The 26,591-nt window shown below is 41.0% G+C and overlaps 1 protein-coding gene across 6 annotated transcripts in view; it reads right to left on the bottom strand.

Moving 5' to 3' along the window:
- Window positions 1-26,591, bottom strand: part of OTUD7A (OTU deubiquitinase 7A) — a 109,330-nt gene that overhangs the window by 34,762 nt on the left and 47,977 nt on the right. For 5 of the 6 annotated variants that reach the window (XM_083586357.1, XM_083586354.1, XM_083586353.1 and 2 more), the window contains 6 exons: window positions 25,426-25,594; window positions 18,001-18,155; window positions 9,677-9,862; window positions 7,098-7,316; window positions 3,298-3,399; window positions 724-851 (listed from right to left, as the gene is read on the bottom strand). In XM_083586357.1, the coding sequence (XP_083442483.1) occupies window positions 724-851; window positions 3,298-3,399; window positions 7,098-7,316; window positions 9,677-9,862; window positions 18,001-18,151 (786 nt within the window). In that variant the 5' untranslated portion in view covers window positions 18,152-18,155; window positions 25,426-25,594. Of the gene's footprint in view, window positions 1-723; window positions 852-3,297; window positions 3,400-7,097; window positions 7,317-9,676; window positions 9,863-18,000; window positions 18,156-18,643; window positions 18,989-25,425; window positions 25,595-26,591 lie in introns of those variants that run through there. The other variant, XM_083586352.1, reaches the window with a different exon arrangement.

The following is a 26,591-nucleotide window of genomic DNA, read 5'->3' on the forward strand; positions in this document are numbered from 1 at the left end:
AGAGTACAATTGCTAAGGCTCATTTGCAGTATCCCTCCCCCCCCAATATACATTAATTCAGCTGCTTTTAATGACCAAAGTAAGCCACCCCACTTTGAATTATCATAGAATCAATCTTATTTGGTTTCTCTTATAAATATTCTTCTGGAAGGAGGGCAGAATAAAAAAGGTTAAATTGTGTGTGCATGTGTGGAAGCTGCTATCCTATGCTCCACTACTGGGAGTAAGTCCTGCTACATATAGTGATACTGATATCCTAGGAAACATGCATAGAATTGTGTTGTCAGTGTCTCAGACTTCCAATGGTTGTCAAACCAGACTTTGCTGTGCAAAAATGCCTATTTGCACCAAGTGTTTAACAAAATGTTCCTCCCAAAATGTTTGTTTAAACAGCACAATGACATCATACAAAATAATTTAGAACAGAACAGAGAGGGAACATTTCTGATACTGAAAGTTGAGCGGTATAAATTAAGTGTCTCAATGTTAAGTGAAAGATGCAAGGTAATGGACTGTCCTGCAAATCATTTCCCCCCCCCCCGCAATGGATTATGAGGACTAACTGAAGATATCCAGTGGATGGGGAAAGCACTCTGTCCATGCTCAGAGTCATTCTTCAGCATTCTGTCACAAGCATCAGGCACTAATAAGGGACTCTCTGAGGAAGCCATAGTGAGTATGGCTTCAAAATTAAGATTGATAAATTCTTGATATTGCACAAACCTCTTTATTCTGCTGTGTCTGCTGCCACCTCCATCTTCTCTTCAAGGCTTCCCTTTCAGCACCACTTCGCATCATTGTGTAAAGTGCTTTCCGTAATACAAGGTCCCGGTCATGAAACCCCCACATTCCTAAATGCAAAAAAGTAGTGTGACAGGAGCAAGTATGAAAACAGGAATAGCACAAAACACACATGAAGAGGAATTAAGGCTTAGGTGTAATCATTTGCATGGTTCTCCTAACTGGAGTTTAATTCCCTTTGACTATGTTTAAGCATTTCAAATAATAGGTGCAAACATTAAATAATACTGAATTCAAAGCAAGTTTTAGGAAATGTTCTTTAGAAACAATGAAAGAATTGAGTTGCCTGATGCACAACTTTGCCGGAAGGAAACAAATGTTCTTGATTTTAGCCTCAGAAATTTGGAGTACTATCGGTGGGCCTTGAATGACTAATGATCACTGGGGGCTCTTTTGACTGTTTCAGAAATAATGACCCAAAAACCTAAGGGCTGGCTGTCTTGCACAAGAGAGGGATGAATAGCCCCTGGAATCCAAGTTCATTATAAAAGAACTTGAATTTGCTATATCTGAATCCTAAAAATACTACCAGCCACAGGCTTGCAAGCTTAAAAACCAGCAAATTATTTGTGTTTAATGCACTGAAATTATTTTAATTCAAATATAAATAATATTCTGATTGCTGCTTTACCAAAGAATGTCTTTCTTCAACCTGGAGTCAATTTGTGTCTGGCATTGTTGTGTGTCCTGGCCCTTCACCATGGCTGCTTGGGTTAAAGTCTTGAACGCTTGTCTCAGGGGGAGCTGTGGGTACTCTCTGCAGGTCTCTTCCTCACGGCTCCATGCCATGTGCCTTCCCCTTCCTTCCCTGTGTATGCTGTGTGCTCTAAAACAATGGGTGGAAGGAGCATAAGGGGGACCAAACTGCCTGTAAGGATGCCTCAGGCCTGGCGATGGGGCAGTCTTTGAGGTAGTGTGGTGTCATCCTACATGTTGTGATGCAGGGGGGTGTGCTGGCAGCTCCCTCCATGTTACCAGCATTTCTGGCAGTAGAAGTTTCCAGAGGCACTGGGGGCAGGGGGAGAGGACATGACAAACGGCATCTTCATTAAGAATGCAGTTGGTGTGACAAATGTGTTTCTTCTGTAACTTGAAATCTACTTTCTTTTTTTAATATTGATGCTTTTCCTTTTTTTCTGTTGTTAATGATCATAGGGCTACATTTTACACTAATAGCAAAACAAACAATGAGACAAAGCAGATATAAAGTCCATTTGAATTATAAGTTGAATATAAGGTGGATACTGACAAGCAGGAACAGGTGCAGAAGAGGGTGACCAAGATGATAAAGGGTCTGGGAACCATGCCTTAGGAGCAGCCTGGAGAAGAAAAGACTGAGAGGTGATGTGACAGCCATCTTCAAATATCTGAAGGGCTGACACATGGAAGACAGAGCAAGCTCCAGAGGATAGTACCCAAACTAATGGATTCAAATTACAGTGGCACCTCGGTTTAGTAACAGCCCTGTTTATGAACAATTTGGTTTATGAACTCCGCAAAACTGGAAATAGTGTCCTGGTGTCCACCTCGGTCTAAGAACGGAATCCGAACGGTGGAAGGTCACCGGCGGTGGGAGGCCTCATTAGGGAAAGTGCACCTCGGTTTAAGAACGGTTTTGGTTTAAGAACGGACAAGAAATGTGATTCCTACTAAACATTTGGAAGAACTTTCTGACTTTAGCACCTGTTTAAGAGTGGAACAGACTCCACTCTCCTTTCTTGGGTGTTTCAATGAGGGTTGGATGGTCATCTGTCAGGGATTCTTCAGCTTTGATTCTTGTATTGCAAGAGCATGGACTAGATGACCACTAGTGTCCCTTCCAACATTGAAATTCTGTGATAAATATTTCAGAAGATTCAGGCCTCTGCCTGCAATTCTGTTCTTGACACAATCTTATTAAAATAAATGGAATATTTGTCCACATCAGGTAAGTACTTTATGAATATCAAATGCTGGCCCCACAGGTTAAAAAATTAATTTGCTACTGTACCTTCATCAGTGCCAGCAAAGTGGTGTAGCATCTGTCTTCCATAAAATTGTACTGAACAGTGACATATCCAATGTAACTCGTGTGTGTGTGTGTTTGTGTGTTTTTATTTCAACCTTTTTATTTCAACATAGCCCAGTTCTATCTTGAAATTTAAAGAAAACGAATGTGTCCTTATCTCACTGATCCTTACAACTGCTCTGTGAAACAGAAAACTGAAGCTGAGAGGTCCCGTGTTGCTTTCAGCAAGTCTATGGACAACCAGAGATGAGTACTCAGATCTCACAGAACCTAGTCCAAATAGTCACTTACTATATATCACAGCATCATTTGCTAACATGGATAAGAGGAGACCCCCCAACATTGTGTTTGTACACCATGGGGTCCACATCTTGTTCAAGTGAGGTTCTTTCAATCCTTCTGAAGGAGAAAGATTGAATCTAAGCATTGTAAGCAAGATAGAGAGTTGTCCTATTCTTTCAGAATGCATTATTTACCAGAAGACCTACCCAGGGAAGCCGCATGCAAGAGGCAGTTGCCATCCCCTGTGGTTGCCAGTGGGAGAAGGCGTTTACAGCTTGTACACACTGTGGACCACCAGTTAAGACGACCTGAAAAATGAAAATTAATTTAAAATGTAAGGACACTGCCAACATTAAGCACTTTGGAGTCCTGTTGATATTAAAAACAAATAGCTTAATCTTTTCAACTGAAATCAATGGTTGTGGTCGTAATAAACTGAAATTAGGCTAAAGCAACCTATAACATGAAAATGTGTGGCTATACTTAAACCCAGGAGAATTTCAGATCCTACTGGAAGTCTATTTTCCCTATATCCAAAAAAGCATATAAATTGTAGCTATATTAATAGGTTGGGTTATTAAAAACACTTGGTAATCGCCACATGTATTCAACAAGCAGCAGCTGGCACACACTTCACATGCCTAACCATTCTTATGAAATCTAAATCAAGAGTGCACAAGGGAAGCATAATTTAAAGTGGGTTGGGCTGCCTTTGGGAGTGATAAAATTGGAAGTAACATATCCTCATTTTTAGCATCTCCTTTTTTGCAGGCATGGTGAAATAACAGACTATCACCTGCACCATGCAGAAGATTTTGGCAATAATGTAGGCGTGGTAAGAAAAATCAAGGGTGCTGCATAAAGGAGACATATATAATCCATATAAAATCTATACATTTCTTGATATGAGTTTTATAGTGAAGAAAGTAATAGCTAAGAAAACAAATCTAAGGTGGGCTGCCTGTTACATTTCAGAGTCGATATAAAGCACAATTCTCTTGTGTTAAGAAATAGTTTTCCAGAGAGGTCATACCAGCAACGTCCATTCCTTCTATGACTTAGCAAAAATGGTTACAAAGTTGTAAATGGTGGCACTTACATTATAGCAAATCTTCCCAATTTTAAAAGCATAAACATGACAACAGCTGGACATATAAAGTAATGGGGTCATTTATATGTCCAGCTGTCCTTTGTCAACAACAAATTGTCACTGTTTTTTGTGTTTAATATATGCTACAGTATATGGTCATTTATGGACCTAATAGGTATCTAAAGCCATTTGCACATAACAAAATGTGTATTTTATCAAAATAATTGTTGAACTGAAATACAATTGGAAATGTACTTGGGGTTCCCAAGAGAGTGGGGCCCTAAGCTATAGCCTGTTTAGCTTATACGTAAATCCGGCACTGATGACAACAAATACTCAACGAAGCTCTTGCTCCTTGGAATCTTGGGGATGTCCAGTGTACAACCTGATTATCTCTTGGCTCAGGCTGACCGGACAGAAAAAGGAGTGGAGGCGGCTTACTACCCTTGAGGGTGAGTTTGGCCCTAGGGTTCAGAATAACACCTGAATTCAACAGGAAAAATGCTGACCTGGGTTTGGATTCAGGTTGAATCCTTTACAACCCCCACTTGCCCCGATGACTCTTCAGGACAGTAGAGAGTGGCCTTGGTGGTCCTACATATGCACAATAACATTCAGAGTTGTGTTGTTCATGCAAACTACATATCTCATTATGCCATGCAAAATACATAGGCAGAAACATCAAGAATCTCTGTGCAGGCTGTGGTTTACATGACACATTGTTTCACATTCACAATGGGAGTTAAAATGCCATCAATTCTGAGAACTGGCAGAAGCAGATTTTCAGTAAGTTAGCACTTTACATATAAACCCTAAATTATGAAGGAGACCTCACAGTTGTAGGGCATCTTCTAAGCAAAGACCAACATATACCATTGACATTATTCAAAGGTGACTGGGATCTATCCAGATAATAATGATGGGAATTGAGGAACGCATCAGCTGTGCAGGAATCCATCCTGTCTCCATCTTCTTCATCTGTTGAAAGTTGCCCTAGGCTGGACTTTCAATAAACAGCCCCTATGTATTCAAGAATTGTTCCGGGGATGGAGAGTGCAGAGGTGTTACCAATGCCTGCTGCTATGGCATGCTGAGACTTTGCTGAGACAGCAGAACAACATAGATATATATAGATTATATAAAAGCCTTTTAATCTATTATTCTGTCTAATTAAATTATTTAGATATTCTTTTACAGTGAAGTTGCAGGAGCATAACAATTTTCTTACTCCAATAGCGGCCACAGAACCTCTAAAGCAGGCATTCCCAAAAGGTGGTATGTGGGCCAGCAGTGGTTCACAATCTTCGTTCAGGTCGTCCACTGCATGTCCACATTATATATTCACATCATTTTTACATTGTATTTCTATTGTTTTTAATCCCTTAAATTGTATTGTATTGCAGCTTGAATTCTATAGACTGCAAATTGCATTACACTAAAATGCAATGTAAGAAACAAAAGAAGCAATAGAAATACAATTAAAACCCATAAAGCATCAAGCACAGCCCACTGCAGTGGCTACAACAGGCAGAAAAATCATTAAGTGGTCTGTCGAGACCACTGGCAATGTTCAATTGGTTGGGGGGGCGCTTTGGTGACAAATAGGGTGTGAAAGCAATGGCCACCCACTGGAGTGGCCCATCCAGTACTCCAAGGTACGCTGTTCCACTGAAAATGAAGTTTCTATTCACAGTTATCATGGCTAACAACAACTGAACAATATATGTATCATTAGTCATTCTGAATTGAGGCAATTTGTGATGGCCCTGACTGAACTAGCCAACCTGCATGCTACTGCAGTTATTTCAGAGATTTCTTTTTTCTGCTGTCATATAAAACACATTTGTTTAATCTATTTAAGCCATCTGAATTGTTGGGTTACACCACATACAATATTATTAAGAAATTCTATATGTAGCCACACAGCACTCAAAATCAGCTTACAAAGAATTCCCAAGATGCCATGCAACCTAAATGCAGCATATACAGTTGGGACCCATCAACTGCTATTACACAGACTGTGGTTTGCAAGGCAGACTTTGTGTTGTGTTCCTGAGTGACATCTTAATATTCTGACAGGGGAGGGAAGGGGGAAATCAAGCAACACTGATCCTTTTTTGCCAATCCACAGAATGTTAAAGGCAAAGGTACCCCTGACCATTAGGTCCAGTCGCAGAAGACTCTGGGGTTGCAACACTCATCTTGCTCTATAGGCTGAGGGAGCCGGCATTTGTCTGCAGGCAGCTTCTGGGTCATGTGGCCAGCAGGACTAAGCCGCTTCTGGCGAACCAGAGAAGTGCACACAAAAACGCCGTTTACCTTCCCGCCAGAGCGGTACCTATCTATCTACTTGCACTTTGACGTGCTTTCGAACTGCTAGGTGGGCAGGAGCTGGGACCGAACAACAGGAGCTCACCCCATCGCCGGGATTCGAACCGCCGACCTTCTGATTGGCAAGCCCTAGGCTCAGTGGTTTAGACCACAGCGCCACCCGCCACAGAACATTAGGAATGTGCTAATCATTGTGTGAAGAAACACCTCCCCTTGTCTGTCCTAACTGTCAATCTGATTCACTGTGCAACTTTTAAATTATGAGAGAGGGGGCAAGGAAGAGAAAAAAACTCTATCTCCCCACTGTCTTCATACATTCACATTCCTTTCTCACACTCCTTGTCTGTATTACTCTCTTGTCAAAATAAAAAAACCCAATTTCTATACCCTTTACATGTAGCAAAGGTGATCTAGCCCCTTCACCATTTTAGTTGTCTTTGTTTTCTACTTTCACCAACTCTACAGTATTGCGTATGTATCTAAGATGTAAGCAATCAGCTCCAACAATAATATGGGCTTAAAAGAGTGGTACACAAACAAGAAGGCCAAACAAGCCAGACTCTCTTGTCTTAAGTATTTACTCACCAGCTTGTTCCAGAGCGGCCATGGTTGCTTGCTCAATCAAGTCCCGCTCAATGAAGCTTCTAAAGTCTTCACTGTAAACACTAAGGTCAGGGAGCTGGAATGTGTAGATGGGCATCTCCAAAGGGAAATGCTCATTGTTGCATTCACTGGCCACATGGGACCGCGCAAGGGAGACTATGGCTGAGCTGGCGTGAGAAATTCCTCTAGACAGCCTCTTTTCTGTGCAGGAACAAAAGAAAGGGGGGGGGGAATGAGACAACCAAAGCAATTCTAAATGTTTTTACTCAGAAGTAAATGAGCATGAAGGGGCTTACTCCCTAGCAAGTGCCTTTAAGATTGTACTCCCAAAGTACTTTTACCCTGATGGAGACGATGATCTCTTCTCTCATCTGTGCTATATTCTTGCTCTCAAGGCAAGATGAAATAGAACCCCGTGACCTTTGATTGTAGGTTTATTAAAAGGACTGTTTTATTAAAAGGACTATACAATGTTAGAGTGTACAATGTTAGAGTATACAATGTATACTCTAACATGTAGGCATGTATACAATACCTACAACCAAAATAAAACAGCATAAAATACACTAAAACTTCACAGTGACCAGTAGGATATCACAAAATACATCATCAACAGCCATAGGTTTGTGTGAAATGGAAAGAAACTGGAATATCAGTGAATGCCTTATTTCAAGGGGTAGAGCATTCTACATTGCAAGTTTAAAGACCATGCTCTGGGTGGCCACAATACAAATTTCAAAGGCTTGCAGCAGCACTAAGAAGACCTCCTCAGATTACATCGGCAACCAAGCAGGTCTGAACAGGAGAATGCAGTCTCTCCTGTAACCTAGTCCCAAGTTTATGATGAATCATCACTTTCTTTGTGTTCCCTGAGAGTATATTGCATATGTCACAGCTCCAGTCTGGAATAAATTGCAGTGGAAAATCAGTACACAAGTACTGAAGTCCCCCACCTCCCAGTAAGCCAAACTGGAAATCCTGAGAAGCTGCTCCCTTAATCCCTATCTTGAAATGTCACTAGTTAGTTAGGATCCTGTTTTTATATAAGATAGTGAAAGAAGTCTGCTTCTGCAAAATCTGGCTTCAGAGTTATCATGATTTTCTGGAAGAAATAGGTACTAGCTGATCATGAAATGTATTAAATAAATATTCAGTAATTCACTTTCAACTTTCCTAACAGATCAAATAAAATTCATCACAAAGTCACTCTCTGGCACCCCAGCACAACATCAAATAGACCAAAGCTGGCTTTAATCTGCAAATAGTTGGGTAGAAGTAACAATCGTGCTCAAATTTGAAGGCAGGTTCTGTTTTTTTGCCTGGTGCTGTGGACTCGGATGACATCTGCACATACATGACTATCAGAAAATACTGTACATCGCATCTTATCCACAGCAAGTGTTGTCTGACCTCTTCTAGTGAAAAGCTCTGAGCCTGCTCAACTGATTTTTATTCACAAGGATCTGAAAGCCCATGGCATAAACGCTGTCTAGTGCCATTTTATTTAGTGCAAAGTTGCCTGTGGGTCTAGGAATTCTCAGTTGCCTCTGACTTCATAGCTGCGTGGTCTAAGGCAAGGATGGGAAACCTACACCCCCTCCAGCTGTTGTCGGGCTCCATCTCCCAATATGAGCAGAGCCAGTAATAGAGGATGATGGGAGCCAGAGTCCAATATCTGGAGAGTCAAAGGTCCCCCATCCCTGCTCTAAAGCTCCTCTCTAACATCTCAGCAGCTGAACTAATGACATCCAGAGCATTGGTTATGTTCACTCAGACCTTGCCTGCTGTTTGGGAATCCTAGCAGTGTATATCAAGGTAGTGAATTAACTCTTTGCTATGGTGGGCTTCTTACTGTGACACTTGGTTTCCACTTCTCAATTTTTTATCTTTACAAAAGCATGTGAATTCTTCACTTCAGCTTTTAAAGAATCCCTCTTTCTCTTCTTCCCCAATTAAAAAAAAGTGGCTTTGAGTAGATTTTACACATACCTGCCGAGTTGAATTTCACTATTTTTTATAAAATACCTTGAACACCAACAGGTATTTAATAATATAACTATATACATAATTATTACTAGTACTATTGGTAAAGACCACTACTGCTGCTTTTTTGTTGATAGAAAAAAAACCTCAGGATTCTACTTATATAAACCAATTAGGCTCATATAAATAAAAGTTGTTCCTATTAATACCCCAGTAAATGGCATCAGAAGCTAGTAAATGTCTTTTGTAATCTTTAGCTTACATAATAGTTTGTTCTGAGTTTTTATGCCCACCCTCTCTTTGGCAGAAATCTGAAACTCTTTGGTAATGGAGAAAAAGAGAGTCCTATCTTACAACATGTGTCCAACAATATGAAAACCTAACATCCATAGTTTTGACAAACTTGTATGTTGCCAACGCTGAATCTATGAAGGTATATCAAGGGCAGGATAGTTTTGGAGTGGGCCTACCTATTTTATTTTTTGGCATCTCAGTAGTAAACCTTTTACCTGTGTTAGGTTAACAGGAAACCTACAACAGCAGCTTGCCAATCAAAGTCTGAGCTAGAAGCCCTTTACCTTGAGCAATGTCATCCTGTCTTTGAAGTGATGGTCGTTCACTCTTGTTCACCTGTTGGGAAGGATCCGTTTCCTGCTGTGGCTTAGGATACTTCCCTTCGTTGAACGCTTGTGGCAGATTAGCTGTATGAACCTGCCTAAGCTGCTCATAGTCACTCAGGGCGGCAGTCAAATCCCAATTTTTGCCTAAGAATGAGACATCACAAGAGCATTGTTAACAACTTCAACATGCATGGAAGAGTGACTGGTGTTTGAAAGTATCGAAGCAGTGGCAACTGTTCTGTATTAATTAATCTGGAGTAAAAAGGTGCCATGTTCTGCCTGCACACCAAAAACAGTGTCTGCTTGTGGAGCTTCATCTTTTATCATCCTACTGAAAACCTCTCTTTTGAATTGGAGTATCAAGTCAATATGAAAGCCCTGCCTTTACAGATGTCATCTCCAGAAAATCTAAATTTAGTGAGACCAGAATTAACATAGCTGTTACCAATGCTGTTTTTCTTGAAAAAGAGGGGTTGGAACTCACAATGAACGCCTCCCTTATTGTCTTATAATGGCAATGGAGACCACCTAAGAGGTGCAGGAACTGAGCTTTGGTGACACCAGTAACAAGTTATTTAAAGAAAGAAGAGTATGAGAGAAATCAAAGCACTTTATCTCTCCTAAATGTTTTAAAATGATACATTTGGGAAGGAGGGGTAGGGGGGAGAGAGAAGGAAAGCTGACAAACTATAGCATCTCTACCATTACCAGCTTTGTGGTTCTGGATCTGGCTGTATCTTCTCAGGCTTTGGAGAATTCTTGTCAGAAGTCTAAGCTTTTTATAAGACTTCTCTAAAAAATACTTAGAAGACTCAGCACATTCCAAATTATGATGAGCATGTTTTGCACACCATTAAGCATATTTCAGCTTTTCAAGTAGCTATGATTTTTCAAGTTATTTCTGGTTACTTCTGTAGTCATGAAAATAATGTTATGTTTTAATAATAATAGTGTTTTAATATGGCAAAGAGCAAAGTGCCATGCTTATGGTGTACACCCATGGTTTTCAAACATTTTACCTTCCGAGAACCCCTTCCCCATCATCTTGTCAAGGTCACTCCCTGGTGTCTTATAAGAGGATTCTAGGGCAATTTCTAAGGTGAACACATAATTTGCAACAGCCCCAGATGAGTATGATGGGCCTTGCTATTGCTCTGGTTAAGCTGATAACGTGACCCAGAAAAGACTCAACACTTTTCTATAGTTGCACACCACAGGGGGGAAATGGTAGCAATGGGTAATATGTGGTTTTTTTCCTGAGAAGGTTGCCCATCATTCACCTAGAAGTCCTAGAACACATTTTGATAAGAATCACTGCTACATAGTGAATGCCCTTAGGAGAAAACATTTACAAGAGGTACAGTAAATAAGCACAAAGAAGATAACTGAAACTGCAGCAGGGGATGTGTTTTAAAAAGTATACAATAAATACTTAGTGCAGTACTAGCAAATTATCTGTCAGTTAAATTAATCGTTGGACTTAAAAGGTAAAGGGACCCCTGACCGTTAGCTCCAGTCGCGAACGACTCTGGGGTTGCGCCGCTCATCTTGCTTTACTGGCCAAGGGAGCCTGCGTACAGCTTCCGGGTCATGTGGCCAGCATGACTAGCAAACCAGCAAACCAGAGCAGCGCATGGAAACGACGTCTACCTTCCCACCAGAGCGGAACCTATTTATCTACTTGCACTGCGTGCTTTCAAACTGCTAGGTTGGCAGGAGCTGGGACCGAGCAACGGGAGCTCACCCCCATCACGGGGTGAGCTCCCAGCGCCATCCACGAATCCCCATCACAGGGATTCGCGGATGGCACTGTGGTCTAATCGTTGGCCATACTTAGTTGCAAATAAGCACAAAGAAGATAACTGAAACTGCAGCAGGGGATGTGTTTAAAAAAGATGGTGGTTATTAATACATGCAATAAGGAAAGAGCAACCAAAACTTCATTAAATTCTCTTTATTGTTGCAGATCATTTCTTTAAAAACAAATATATGCTATCTTAATATCTACCTTGACAAACTGGTTCGAAGAGCAACAATGGACTTTCATGGAAACTAATTTGGAGGGCACTTCAAACAACACTCCAGCAGACAACAGGATGCTCCTTTTATTAAGGTGGAGTTTGCTATTTTGCAGAGGCTGTGCAGTTCTCAGTATTGTACAAGACTGCCTCACTTCAGTGGGATCTGTACTAAATATGGTTTCACTGGATGTATATTTTGTACATATAATTTTTAACACCACGTGGCAGGGTTGTTAGCTTGAACAATCACCCATGAGTATTGTGGCAGTTTCTGATGAGCCATGATCATTAATGCCTTGCACATTCATGTTCTTTTGTGCTGCAAAATAATCAAATTTTGGATTTCTGTGACATAGCTAAAAACAAGCATAGCAGCCTGTGACATAAATTCCCTGAAGGAAACTGTTTATATCTGATCGCAAAGGCGGGGGAAGCCCTCTTTGTCTCCATGGCAGCATTTTAGAAGGTGAAAAACTCACCATCACACTTTTCCTCCTGGAATAAGGAAGAAGAATTCTCAGACTAACTATAATGAAGGAGGGGGACCTTCTAAACCTTTTTATTCCTAGCAATCAGAACTCTCTGTGTGGCAGTGGGGGGTTATGACTTAACCACTTCCATATTTGTGATTCTGTTATCATGGAGGTAGGAGACAGAAAACATTTGACGTTTTTCATGCTCATTTTTATACATCTATTAGTGTCTTACCCCACTTCCTACCACATTTCCTGTTGAAACATTCAAGAGTTTGCTTTTGCTGTGTATCAGCAGTCACATAGAAACATCAGAAGCCAACCACAGGTAGGAGTGCCTTTAAGGCTGCACACCGCCAAAGCAAGTTTATATCTCTGCAAGGCATTTCTGGAGTACAGATTGTTAGGGAATGGCACTACAAAACTGCTTAACAGAAAATGTGTGACTTTTCAAAAGGTTATTTAAAAATCACCAATTCTTCCAATAATGAGAATGGAACTTTTCAAGAATGCAAGGGGGAATGCAAGGAAAAAAATATTCTTTAAAGGGAGCGCTGAGCAGAGCCTGTATGCATCCCAGGCTCTGCTCAGCGCTCCCTTTCACGAGCCGCATGGAGCGTGTGTGTGGCGCTTGCAGGCTTTTCCCCGAGGCGGGAGAAGGGCAGCCCCAAGGGAAAAGCCCCCAAGAGCCGCACACACGCTTTGCGCGGCTCTTTAAAGGGAGCGCGGCTCTTGGGGGCTTTTCTGGGAGATGGGGGAAGGGACAGAAGGGCTAAGCCAGAAGCTAGAACAGCAAGAGGCAGCGCTCCCTCTCGCTGTTCTAGCTTCTGGCTTAGCCGCGCAGCCTGCATTCGCTCCATAAGATGCACACACATTTCCCCATACTTTTTGGGAGGGAAAAAGTGCGTCTTATAGAGCGAAAAATACAGTAGGTTTAAAAATACACTGGAGCCTAAGCCAACTACCTTGAGAGACTTTTTTGTTGTAGGGGGAAATGGCATTTATATAATTATTTAACATGTAACAATAACAACACTTTATTTTTTACCACAGCAAAAGCTTTGTTATTACTAAGGAAAGAACTCAAGTAGCATTGTTATTTAGTTGAACAGGACGCTGATGCAAAGAGTTGCATGGGATAAGCTACCTCTGCCAAAAAAGCAGTCAGAGTAAAGGACATATGAGTAATCCTTGGCTCTCAAACCATACAATGATTATTCGTTTTCATCAAAGCATAATGCCTCTCATTTTCCTCTATTGAATTAGGGCATCATTTACACCAGAAGGATGAAAGCACTTAACCATCTTCCAAAGCACAGTCAGAAATCACCTGACTCCCTCAAGGCAGGCTCTTGAGAAGACCATCTTCAAAAACAGGCTGACAGTGAGACAATCCTTAACACTAGTTTAGATGCTGACATTTATTTTAAATGGCAATGTTTAAAAAGCTGGCCGACGTCAGGCAATCAGGTTGGTTTTTTTTTCCAAGTCACTATTATTTAAATGTTACTTTCATTTCATTCTAGAATTATCTTAATGCTAGATATTAATAGCCACTCCAGATTTTTATTTTTAAAGAAACACCTCAGGGAAAGCACATACACTACAGACTGCATAGGACTTTTCTTGGCACCAGCAAGAGAATATTCTATGTGTAAGACTTGTAAGAATGAAATGTGACATTGATGGGCCATATAATAATAAGTCACCTCTGCATTTTATGATGAAAAGAGGAACCATCTTTCTTTTATTATTTCAATCTGGCTCTGTCTGGTTAGAATTTAACATTATTTGATATTGTAAAACCTGTTCAGTTATGGCAGAAGTCAGCCCTACTATTCAGTATGTATTAGCTCAGGGTTTATTTTTTTTTAATGGCACATTTATTCCCAAATTACTTTGCAGGGTGTTTAAATGGAATGAACATGCAGTTTCAAATACAACATATGTTATTGTTGACAGTCAAAAGGAATAAGAGGGGAAAAATAGAAGTATAACGTTCTGTACCACCTATTCTAGCTCTTTTTTTTATGACTCAGAAACTTTTGCCTAAAATGTTAACTGGCTTAATTTAAAAAATAAATAAAGAGATGAGAACAGTAAATGCAGAACATATTTGTGTATAACATGGCCTGAGCTCTGGGTTTTATAATGAACATTTTCATCTTAAAAAGCAAAAAATAAAAGTAGAAATGTTTTGCACATATCTGATAATTTTGAAGCACAGTTTTACATACATGTTTTGATTAATTACTTAATCTATTTAGATTCATTTCAATAATTTAAATTTATTTGATCCCAAATTAGACAAATACAATGGAAATTCTATTCCCAAATTCTTCAGATGGCAGGTTACGAAAATAACCAGGAGGGCTGCATTTTCAATTTATCTTGACTAGAAAAAGAACATGAAATATTACTCTGTTGGAAAGGTGACACACTTTTTAGTTCTCATTGATATTGACTGGCAGAAGCCAGTGTTGTGTTGACAATACGGGATAAGAAAAGAGCATTAGCTAATGGCTTGTAAATGAATATAACAATTCACAAACTATGGTTGTGAACAATCAAACAGATGAACCACTTCTGTAGGTTGAGGGAGGTAGAAATGTTGACATATATGTCAAACTACAGGTTTCCTGACAATTCAAAAAGGAACATTTCACATTAAGATGTTAGAAATGTGTACATGCTGATTATTATTAGCAAATATTTCTTTCCTCAAATTTTTTAAAGTGTTCAAATTCTACCAAGTTTTAACATTCATTTCTTAAGAAGGAGAAGATTTCTGTATCACCTGAATAACTAGCAGAATAATGTTGGGCATGATTTACCATATTTTTCCGTGTATAACACCCCCCCCCGTGTATTTTGGGGGACTTAACATTAAGAAAATGGGGGAGATTGCCCCCGTGTATAAGACTACTCCCCCTTTTAACATTATTTTTTAGTAAAAAAACAACCTGGTTTTATACACGGAAAAGTATGGTAATATGCACCATTACCTGTAGGTGGAAAACTGGGCCTGCGCCTATCAAGTGTGTGCTCATTGGGGGTATACAAAGATGGATTACCTAGGTATTAACTAATGCTGAGTCAGTTCACCAAACTGTGGTCATTCAGGCTCCCTTGTGGCAAATTGTACCTACCTCAATTAAGCAATATATTAAGCTGGAGGTGGGTGATAATTATTCCAAGTAGCAGGTGGCAATATAGTTCTGATACAGATGGCTTAGCGCAAAAAAGAACAAATGTATCATTCGCTGATTTAGACAAATGTGCTCTTTTTGCCATTTAAAATTAATGTGTTTTTTTTTAAAAAAATGCTGCAATATCACAGTGATTTCTTCACTAAGTTTGTTAGAATGTGACTTTCCTCACAAAGCCCAAGAAATTATAATCAGACTCAAAGTGCCAATACCACAATTACTCTGCCGAGGATATATGAGTTACAGGTCAATATACAAATGGTGGGAAGAGGATTTGTAAACTCTTAAATCAGGGGCAAATAAAATGCAGATAAATACCAAGAGTGTTGATTGCAGGCAATTCTCCATTTGTGCATAGTCTACTTCCTTGCAACCATGCACACCTGCAGTGCCAGGAACTTGGAAGTGGAACCCAGAAGTGGGGAGCACCCGGGAGAGCCCTCCTGGCTTGTGAGACCTTCCCCAGAGCTGGAAGAGGACGTCCTCTTTGGGATCTGGGAAGGGTTTCCATGCCAGCTGGAGGTGCAGCAGGGCATTGTTTGGCTGCTCAGCTGATGCACGGGGAAGCGGCTGCTGCTGCTGTGCTATGTGGGGAGGCTGAGCAGCCTCCGCAAAGCCCTCTGTGTCAGGGAGTGGCTGGATGATGAGGAGTGGTAGGAGGAACCAGTTGGAGGAAAGCCCAAGGGAAAGCCCAGAGAAGAAAGGCTCAGAGCTCAAGGATTGGTGGTGGGACACCGAGGAAAGGTCAGAGGGAGAAGAGTGGGAGGAGTTGTTAGATACTGAGGGAGCAACAGGATTTAGTGAGCAGAGAGAGCCTGTGACAAGGAGCAGTTCTGACTCAGAGGCTGAAGCAAAGGAGATGGGGTAAGAGGCTGCAGAAGAATACAGGGAGCCTGCCTCTCCTACTATGACAAGCTCCTCTCCTCCTTTGTCTCCAAGGTCACACAGAGTGATGTGTAGAGCAGAGCAGAGATTAGAGATGTGCAGGCACAGTTTAAGACTGCTTTGGAAACATCCAGCAGAGGAAGAGCCTTAGAGGGGGTTGAAAGCAGGGACCATCAGTCCTAGCAATTGCTCTATAGGGGCAAGAGTTACTGGGAAGTGTTGCAGAGTTGTATGCCATTTATTTGAATAAAGAGTTAACTTCTCTGACAAAGTCTGCTCCTTGCTTGCTGACTTGCGCCTGACTCCAGCCCTGACACGCTGCATCCTCTATTGCCTCTAGGGAGGGTCTCCTCACAAGCCACTAGGATACTCCAGGGTGCTCCCCACTTACGTGCATTTCACTGATGTACATGGAGGCCCAGAACGTAACTCCCGGGTAAGTGGGGAGTCGCCTGTACATAACTAACAGTAGTAATATAGAAAACAAATAAGTCAGACACATTGGTATGCCAAGGATAGTTACTTCTAGGTTAAGTCTGTCCTGGGAGGTTGAAATGTTCCCCCCACTGGGAATGTGAATTTAGGACACAAATCTGACATCAGAAATGGCAATATTCAGTTTGCATTTCCTTTCATTTTTATTTCAACCTCCCATCACATTCTGTAGGTGACCATAAAGCGGCCTCCCACTGAGTTCAATGGGGCTTACTCTCAGGCAAGAAGGCACAGGACTGAAGCCTGAGTGATTAAACTTGAAGTCATTAAAGGGCCACACTCAATTCCTAAAACACAGCAAAGTTCAGATGAAGTTTTCAAAATTATCAATATTAATCACATTTGCTAAAATAATCTGGTTTTATACTGAAATAATTATCTACCAGAGTCTGTGATAAAAGCAATAGTTACATTAAACATGTGCACCACAAATATTCCAGAAGGGTAGCCAAAATAGTTCACTGTACTAACACAACAGAGAGTATTGGGCCTTTTTAATGGGTGAGAGCCCACTTTGCCACAAACATGAACTGGTTGCCTAAATTGCTATGAACAGTTTCTGTAGCAGTCTATACTTTTTCAGAAGTGGACTGCCAATATTGAGTCCAATCTAAGATGTTCTCAGTGGGGAGCCAGTGTTGTCTACGCACTACCACCACTTCTCACCAAACGAGGACAGAGCTTACTTTAAAGTTCTTCTGTGCAAGTCCCAACACAGTGAATGGGAACAGCCATTCAGCTCTTGCAGAGCAGCAAAACCCATCAATGCTAAAACTTGTACATAATTTTTTTAAATCAGGGAACCTATTCACATTCCGTCGCACTCCACGTTGTTCTCAAAGAAAGTGAAAAAACAAACCAAGAAACTTCCTGAGATCTCTGAGATAACAGAATCAAAACCAAAAAGCGATCTTTCATAAAAGTCCAACTTACATCTTGGCCTGCTGAAGGAAAGTCCTACATCATGGGATCAGGAGTGTAGAAAAAAAGAATCTTTCCACAGAATGGAGAGAAGGAAACCTATTGATTTGTTTGTGTCTGCTACAATCGATTTTAGTCTCTATACTGTGCTTGTAAGTTGCAATGGGTCACTTTTATAAGGAAAGCTAATATTTATGAATTATTATTTATTAAAGTCACTAATAAATGATGGCGATGATGACGAATCATTTCCTGAGATCCATTAGTCTTGAACTTACCTTCTAGCAAGTCTCTTGCCAAACCTGGTTCTGCCCCTGTGGACCGAACAAAGTCTGACAGGACCGCATCCATATCAAGAGTCATGGGATCATGTAGAAGTACTGCTGGATGTGCAGCAGTGGCAGGATTTGGCAACAGGCTACAAGACATCCATCTAGAAAGAGAAAAATAAAGGAATTATATAGAAAAGGTTATCGAAAGGTGCCACATCAACTTTCTAAGTTTGGAATGCTGACAATCATTATACATTTTCAAGCATTCTTGCTGCAGTCGCTGTCATTGTTCCATTTCTAGCCAATGTTATCATACCCAAACCCATCATGCACACATTCTCACATCTTCCACCCCACAAGATTGTTATTGATTGGTTAAAATAAACTGCAAAAATGAATTCTGCTCTGAAATACACACTATTTACGAGTCTCAGTTAAAGGCAGCAGGGCAGAGAAAGATTGCTCTAGACCTGTGCTTAAGCAGCATAGGCATAAATCAATTCAGAATGAGTTCCACAGTTATAGTTCCATATACAACCTTAGATAATTCTTGTAGGGATTACTGAAATATTAAAACAGGCAAAACCACTACTACTATAGGCCTTGCCCATAGGCCCACAATCTTATCATTTCATTTATCAGTCCATGCCTGGATGTTTTGCTTGCATTGGATTCCAAGTTTCCTTCCATCTCTGCTGAAGTGTGATGACCACTATCATTTTTCTCTTCCAATGCAGAGCTACTAATTCTTTCATTGCAAGGCCTTTCAGTCTCGCTAGAGTTTTCCTCAGAAGCAACTGGTGATGTCTGTTTTGTCAGAGAGGGAAGATTCACCAGACTTTTGTACAGCCATGTTAGGGAATCTCTTCTGAGTATAACAATGATAGCAATCATCAGGAGAATGGTGAATAGTATTCCCAGGGCAATTCCCAGATTGCTGCTTCTCATATTAAAAGTGTGAGGTGGCTTTGTAATTGAGATGGCAAGCTTGAGAGCCCAATGCTGTATACAATGATATTTATCTCATGGTAGCACTCCTTGTTTCATTGTTGCACTCCCCTTGTTGCATCACAATCAAGTTTAGGAGCAATATGATGATATGTCATGTCAGTACATGAAAGATACTATGCTTTGCTTCTCCACCAAGCCATGGCCCAACCACCCAGTGATGACCATGGGAAGTGAAACCAACTACTTTCAAGATAAAACTGGCCATTGTCACACTCTAGTATTTAGAGTGAAACTGTAGACTCATTTAGGGGAAAGGTTTTGTTTTTATTAAAAAAACCAAACCAAACCAAACCAAAACAAAACAAAACAGCAACAGCCAAGCATTGTAGGGCTCTTTACTGTCAAATTATGTAGTCCAGTTCATATTAACAGTAATGTATTTTATTGCTTTGTTATTAAGCACAAAGAATGAAATTCTGGCCCTTTAAATGTGTAGTTATATAAAATATCATCAACCAACTTTAAAACTATGCAGAGCCTTGAGTTACACAGACACCACAGATGGTGTAGCTCAGTGGCTTTGAGAATGAACTGTGAACCAAGAACCTTCTGATCTGTAGTCTTGCATCTGACTCTCACGCTCAAAGATAAACTCGGTAGATGGCTTTAGGCATATTTACAACTGAAGAGCACACCCTTCATTTGAAGATCACAGGGAGGTTTACAAAATAAAAACACAAAAATACATATCATAGTAACAAACAAAAAAGTAATTTCACACATACAGTTTAGAAGGCCATCAACTGTTTAATAATCCAAAGGCCTAGAAGAGGAATGTTTTTGCCTGGCGCCTAGACATGAAATGAGCCTCCTCAGGGAGAACATTCCATAAGCAGGGAGCCACCACAGAAAAAGCCCACAAAGAAGAGCCCCAGATGATGATTGCAGGGTCCGGACTGGTTCATATGGGGAGAGGTGGTCCTTGAGGTATTGCAGTCCTGAGCCATTTAAGGCTTTATAGGACAAAATTAGCACTTTGAATTGGGCCCAGAAACTAATCGGCGGCCAGTGCAGTCAGGCCAGGATTGGCATTATATGCTCAAACTGTCTTGTCCAGTGAGCAACCTGGGTTCTGAATTCTGTACCAGCTGAAGTTTCTGAACCGTATTCAGAAACATTACATATAATGTGTTGCAGTAATCTAACCTAGAGGTTACCAGAGCATAGACAACAGAAGTTAGGCTATCTCTGTCCAGATAAGGTCACAGCTGGGCCACCAGCCAAAGCTGATGGAAGGCATTCCATGCCACTGAGGCCACCTGAGCCTAAAGCAACAACGGATCCAGAAATGCCCCCAAGCTACATAGCCACTCCTTCAGAGGGAGTGTGACCCCATCAAGAGCAGGCAAGCTTCCATCCATCTCATCTAAGGACTACTAACAGTGCCTCAGTTTTATTTGGAATAAGCTTGGCTCTCATCCTGTCCATTACCAAGGCAAGACACTGGTTCAGCACTTCAACGGCCTCACTTGCAGATGTAAAGGAGAAATAGAGCTGAGTGTCATCAGCATACTGCTGACAACGTACTCCGAACCTCCAGATAACCCCACCAAGCAGTTTCATGTAGATGTTAAACAACATGGGGGATAGGAATGAGCTCTGAGGAACTCCACATTGAAGGCTCCATGGGGCTGAAAAGCATTCCCTAAGTAAAACCCTCTGGGAACGCCCATCCAAGTAGGACTGGAACCACCACAAAGCAGTGCCAGCCACCCCTAAATTGGACAGTCACTCCAGAAGGATACTGTGGTCAATGGTACTGAAAGCTGCTCAGGAGTTGAGGAGTATTAGCAAAGACCCATTTCCCCTGTTTCTCTCCTGACAGAGGTCACTATGCAGGGCAACCAAAGCAGCTTCTGTGCTACAATCGGGCCTAAACTCTGATTGAAACAGATCTAGAAAATCAGTTTCCTCCAAGAGCACCTGGATCTGGGACATTAGGCAATAATTATTCAAATCAGATGGATAAAAATGGTTTTTTGCAATAAAGGCCATATCATTGCCTTCTCAGTGAAATCCCCATGGCAACACATAAGTGTTTATTTTAATGCTTATTTTGTTACATATGTAGAAATTTATTGTTTATATATTTTGCTTTTCTTCACCACAACCAAGGGCGGTCCCTTAATATTCCCTTAATATAAAATATGTAAGCTATAAATATCTTCATAATTTAGAAACATTATAAAAATACAAATAAAACACAATGAAGGCTAAACCAAATAATTAATTCTTTCTCTTTCTCAAACACACATAAACACACAACTGTTCAAAATCTGATAACAGATAGCATGTGTTTTTCAATTAAGAGAATTTACAGGCAAATAAAACTGGTGGTCATATTGTCACTATGCACAGAAATAATATCTATAGCAATTTCTACTTCTAGAGCAAATTAGTAGGAACCTAATTGGATCAGACCCATGGTTTATGTAGTCCAGCATCCTGGGGTGGTGCTACACTCTTATAGTCTCTCCTCCTCCCCAAAGGATCCCAGAGAGGTATACAAAACTCCAGTAAAACATACCATGCAACAGCATAAATTTTAAAACTATAAAACTGAAATTATCACAAAATTACCACTGCAGTAGACCAGACAGCTTTTTAGCTCACCTCCCCCGAAAAGCTCCAAAGAGAAACCAAGATGTCTTCACTTGATCTTAAACTGTCAACAAGGGAAACGACTGCACTTCCAGCAGCAGGGAGTTCCACAACTGGACACCCCAACAGAAAAGGCTGTATCCTGTGTCATCACACAAAGGGCCAGAATTGCCAACAGGACCACACTGGCCAACTATACTTCTTCCAAAATCCCACATGTATAACTCTGAACTTACATGAATTATATTAAATAGAACAGAAAACTTTAAGTAAGCATAAAACCTCAGTAATAACCTAAAATAAATGGAACACCTTATAAGAAGAGTGCAGACTGTGCACATATCAAGTTAATCACATAATAAATTCTGTGCACAGAGTTCTTTCTGAAGAGGTAGGAAGTCCTGTTTCCTGTGCACAATGATTTAGTTGTTCTCAACTTAAGTGATGCAATGTGTGTTCAACAACTACCGCCAGCTGTCTGTACCATCCAGTTGCTGAGAAAAGCAGCAATCGCACCAGTATGTGAGGGTGACTCATTGGAATAGGGACTAGTGTGTAGGTAGCTAATGGAACTAATAGTCACAGCTGAGGAAATGCAAGCACAATCTTTTTCCATTAAGATATTGCTGTAAAGCAAGAGCTACCTGCTTCTCTACCCCCCCACCCCCATCTGTGCAACACACACACACAACTTAGCATTATGATTATGATTATGATTATGATTATGATTATCACCATTACCGTATTTTTCGCTCTATAAGACGCACCTTTTCCCTCCTAAAAAGTAAGGGGAAATGTGTGTGCGTCTTATGCAGCGAATGCAGGCTGCGCAGCTATCCCAGAAGCCAGAATAGCAAGAGGGAGCGCTGCTTTCGCTGCGCAGCGATTCCTCTTGCTGTTCTGACTTTGCTTTGCTGGAGAGGCGCTGCGCAGCTTTCCCTCTCTGCGCAGCGCCTTTTCAGCGAAGTGGGAGGAGAAATGGAGCCCCTTCCATTTCTCCTCCCGCTTTGCTGGAGAGGCGCTGCACAAAGAGGGAGAGAGTATTTTTTTTCTTGTTCTCCTCCTCTAAAACTAGGTGCGTCTTATGGCCGGGTGTGTCTTATAGAGCGAAAAATACAGTGGTTTTTATTAAATATTTTCTTGGGTTACAAAAGTACGTACATCGTCTCTATTTTCAGATCATAAAGTCTTTTCTACAGATCCATGTGAGACTTTAATGCTGTATACAGTATAAGGTGCTGGAGAGAAGAACGAGGGGCGGGGAGAAGAGGGGTCGTAAACTTTCATTCTTAGTGTACTGTCAGCGTCACATGAGTGCGGTGCTCTTTCTATTCATTTATTGGGGGGGCAGGGCCTGGTTGCTTGCCTTCAGTTGACTGCAGGGAGTTTTGTTTGCGTGTGTGAGGGGGAGGGGTGGTTGGGTCAAGTTAGCCATATCAATTCATATGCTGTGGGTGGGTTCTTGTTGTTGCTTTGTTCGGCTGTGTAATAAAAAGGAGTCACACTGGGGTGGAGGCATCCCCTTTTGTTTGTCCCATGCTAGATTCCATTTGATGGTTAGCTTTTCTAGTAAGGCTATTTCCCATACAGTTTCGTACCACTGGTCTGCCTCCACTCCTGACAGGTCCCTCCATTGTCTAGATATGATGCTCCTGGCTGCTGAGAGTAGGTGGCTGTTGAGTTCTTTGCAGTGTGAGTGTGTTACTGTATTGGAAAATATTCAGTAGGGTTAGTTCTGGGGTGGCTTCTAATACCTGTCTAGTTATTTTGCATTTTTCCTATAGGACTGCTATCCAAAAGGTTTGGATTTTGGGGCAATCTCACCACATGTGGAGGTATGTGCCTGTAGAGGTGCAACCTCTCCAACATTTTGGTGATGTTCCTAGGTGTATCAGTGCCCAATTCTGTGGTGTTAGGTAACGTCTATAGATAAGTTTCAAGGTGAGTTCCCTTCTTTTGGCTGACATGGATTTCAAGGGAGGTTTAGACCAGTTTAGTCCACCGGGTAGGGTTTATTTCGTAGCCTATGTCATGCTTCCATTGTTTTTTTGATTGAGATGAGAGGGGTTATGGGATTCTGGAGTAGTATTTTGTATATTGTGGATACCATCCACTTGCCATGTCCTTTTGGTCCCAGGAGAAGGTTTTCAAAGGTGGTCAAGGGCCTAGTGGCTGCTGTTCTTACTGCTGGGTTGTTTAAGAAGGTGTACAGTTGGTAGCGTGTTAGCCAGGGCATTTGGGTGTCCCCTAATTTGTCTTGTATTGTAAAGGCTGTTCTCCAACTGGAGCGCTCGCAGGCCTGTGTTTCCCAGTTGTCAGTGTTTATACTACATTTTTTTTTAGATTTGCTTTGGGACAGTCTTTAAACCTCTTTTGTTGACCACCAGCATTATGCTTTCCATTTTTAAGTTCAGAATAGAGTAGTTGCTTTGGAAGACGATCATCAGGCATCCGCACAACATGACCAGTCCAACAAAGTTGATGTTGAAGAATCATTGCTTCAGCACTGGTGATCTTTGCTTCTTCCGGTACACTGATATTAGTTCGCCTGTCTTCCCAAGTGATTTGTAAAATATTTCGGAGACACCGTTGATGGAATCTTCTGTGAAGTTGGAGATGGCGTTTATAAGTGGTCCATGTTTCACAAGCATACAGGAAGGTTGGTAGTACAATAGCTTTGTAAACAAGCATTTTGGTTTCCCTGTGAATGTCCGGTCCTCAAACACTCTGCACTTCAGTCGGGAGAAAGCCGCACTCACAGAGCTCAGGCGATGCTGGATTTCGGCATCAGTTTCGGCCCTTATGGAAAGATAGCTGCCCAGGTAGGAGAAGTGATCAACATTTTCCAACGTTACACCATTGAGTTGGATTTATGGTGCTGCAGAGGGGTTATTTTGTACTTGTTGGTGCAACACTTTGGTTTTTTGGATGTTGAGTCATAGGCCAAGTTTTTTGTAAGCTTCTGCAAAGATATTTAGGATGGTTTGGAGGTCATCCTCTGAGCGTGCGCACACTACGTTGTCATCAGCATACTGAAACTCTATGATGGAAGTTACGGTAACCTTACTCTTGGCTTTCAGCCTGCTCAGATTGAAGAGCTTTCCATCTGTTCGATATATGATTTCTACTCCGGTGGGGAGTTTCCCCTCGACAAATTGTAGAATCATGGCAATGAAAATAATGAATAGAGTTGGGACAATAACACAACCCTGTTTAACTCCTGATCCCACTGTGAATGGTTCATTTTGAGAGCCATTGTTAGCTGCGATTGTTGCTGTCATATTATCATGGAGGAGCTACAATGAAGCAATAAATGTAGCTTAATCCTAGTGGTGAACTCAGTAAGACAAAGCCTGTAGAAACCTAGTTTTCAGCTCCAGCAAAACAGAGAGATCCTGAGCAGCCACATTATACACCAGGAACTTAGATTAAATCCCAATTTTGGAAAAGGGGTAAACACAAAAGAATAGTCAGCCTCTGCTAATGTAGTTCCACAATGTATAGGCCTGGTTAGTGGGAGAGTCAGTTTGGAATAAAAAAGAAGCTTAGTGTTTAGATTTAAGTCACTGTAAAATCAGACTGGTGTAAGTTTCAGCTTTTAGTTCAAGATAAAACCAGCTAAAAGCCAGTTTGGTCTGCCCCCCCAAAAAAACTAGAGTATAAGTTACAACTAAAAAAAAAAATACAGGTTGGCTTGCACTTTTAAAAGCATCAGTTCAAGCTCAATGAAAGCCTGGTTTAACGTTATCAAATGCAGCATATAAGCTAAAGTGAAAGAAAGTATGTGCTCCACCATTGAACTAAGGCCAGTTAGATCACCTTTCTATTGTCCTTCCATCTGCAGGTGAATACTTTTGACAGGAAAAAAATGCTCAAAGACTTCTTCTGGTTTTCAATATGGTGGTGACATCATCAGACAGCAGTGGCAGCTTAGTCTCAGAGCTCCTCCTTCTGCTACATAAAACGCAGCCATAGTACCATCTTAAACCTGAAAGAGAGAAATAAAAATCTAAATGTCTTAGTTAGGATACAGAGCAATCTTATTTTGAAGTTTAGAGAGCTGTGGCAAGTCTTGAGCCCTGAGACCTCCAGGTATAGGGTGGCATATAAATTCAATTAATAATAATAATAATAATAATAATAATAATAATAATAATAATAACAACAACAACAATAATAATAATAATAATAATAATAATAATAATAATAATAATAGAATACAGGTGAACAACATGACTTCTTTTTGTGTGGCCAATGCTTCCAGAAGTTGCCTTGTTCATCCATCCCAACATAGTTCCTTCCTTCACATTTATCTGCTCCACCTTGTTCCAGATTTTCTTATATAGTTTCAGATCAAATGGAGGTGGCATAATTTTTTTTAAAAAAATAAAATAGCTCAATTATTTTACTTTCCCCCAATTATATGGCTTGACTGAGAACTGTTTATAGAAGTCTGACAGCAGATTAGGAGCCTCCTGCCAGATGTGTGCAGCAGTCGTGGTCAATGTGGTTCTGCCCTCTTGACAGCTGCACCGCTGCTGCTGCTGACCTGAATGTGGAGGCAATGATGCTGAGACACTACAGACGCCATTTCAGTTGGAGGATCTGGAAAATCACATGTGCCACTTAAATCTTGGGGCACATGCAGTAACAGTCTTGGAGAAAGGGCAAAACATGATTAAATTCTTGACCCAATAGTTCTCCAATCTCTTACCCAATCTCAAACTTATGACACATGATTTTGAAAGAACTCAGGGCAATCTATCTCCTAAACTACAGGATACATCTAAATCAGGCTTCTTCAACCACGGCCCTCCAGATGCTTTTGGCCTACAACTCCCATGATCCCTAGCTAGCAGGACCAGTTGTCAGGGATGACGGAATTGTAGTCTCAAAACCTCTGGAGGGCCGTGGTTCAGGAAGCCTGATCTAAATCCTAGGACGGGGTAGGCAACCTAAGGCCCGTGGGCCGGATGCGGCCCAAT

Source organism: Podarcis filfolensis (assembly GCF_964270895.1).
Source record: "Podarcis filfolensis genome assembly, chromosome: 14".
Classification (NCBI taxonomy): Eukaryota; Metazoa; Chordata; class Lepidosauria; order Squamata; family Lacertidae; genus Podarcis; species Podarcis filfolensis.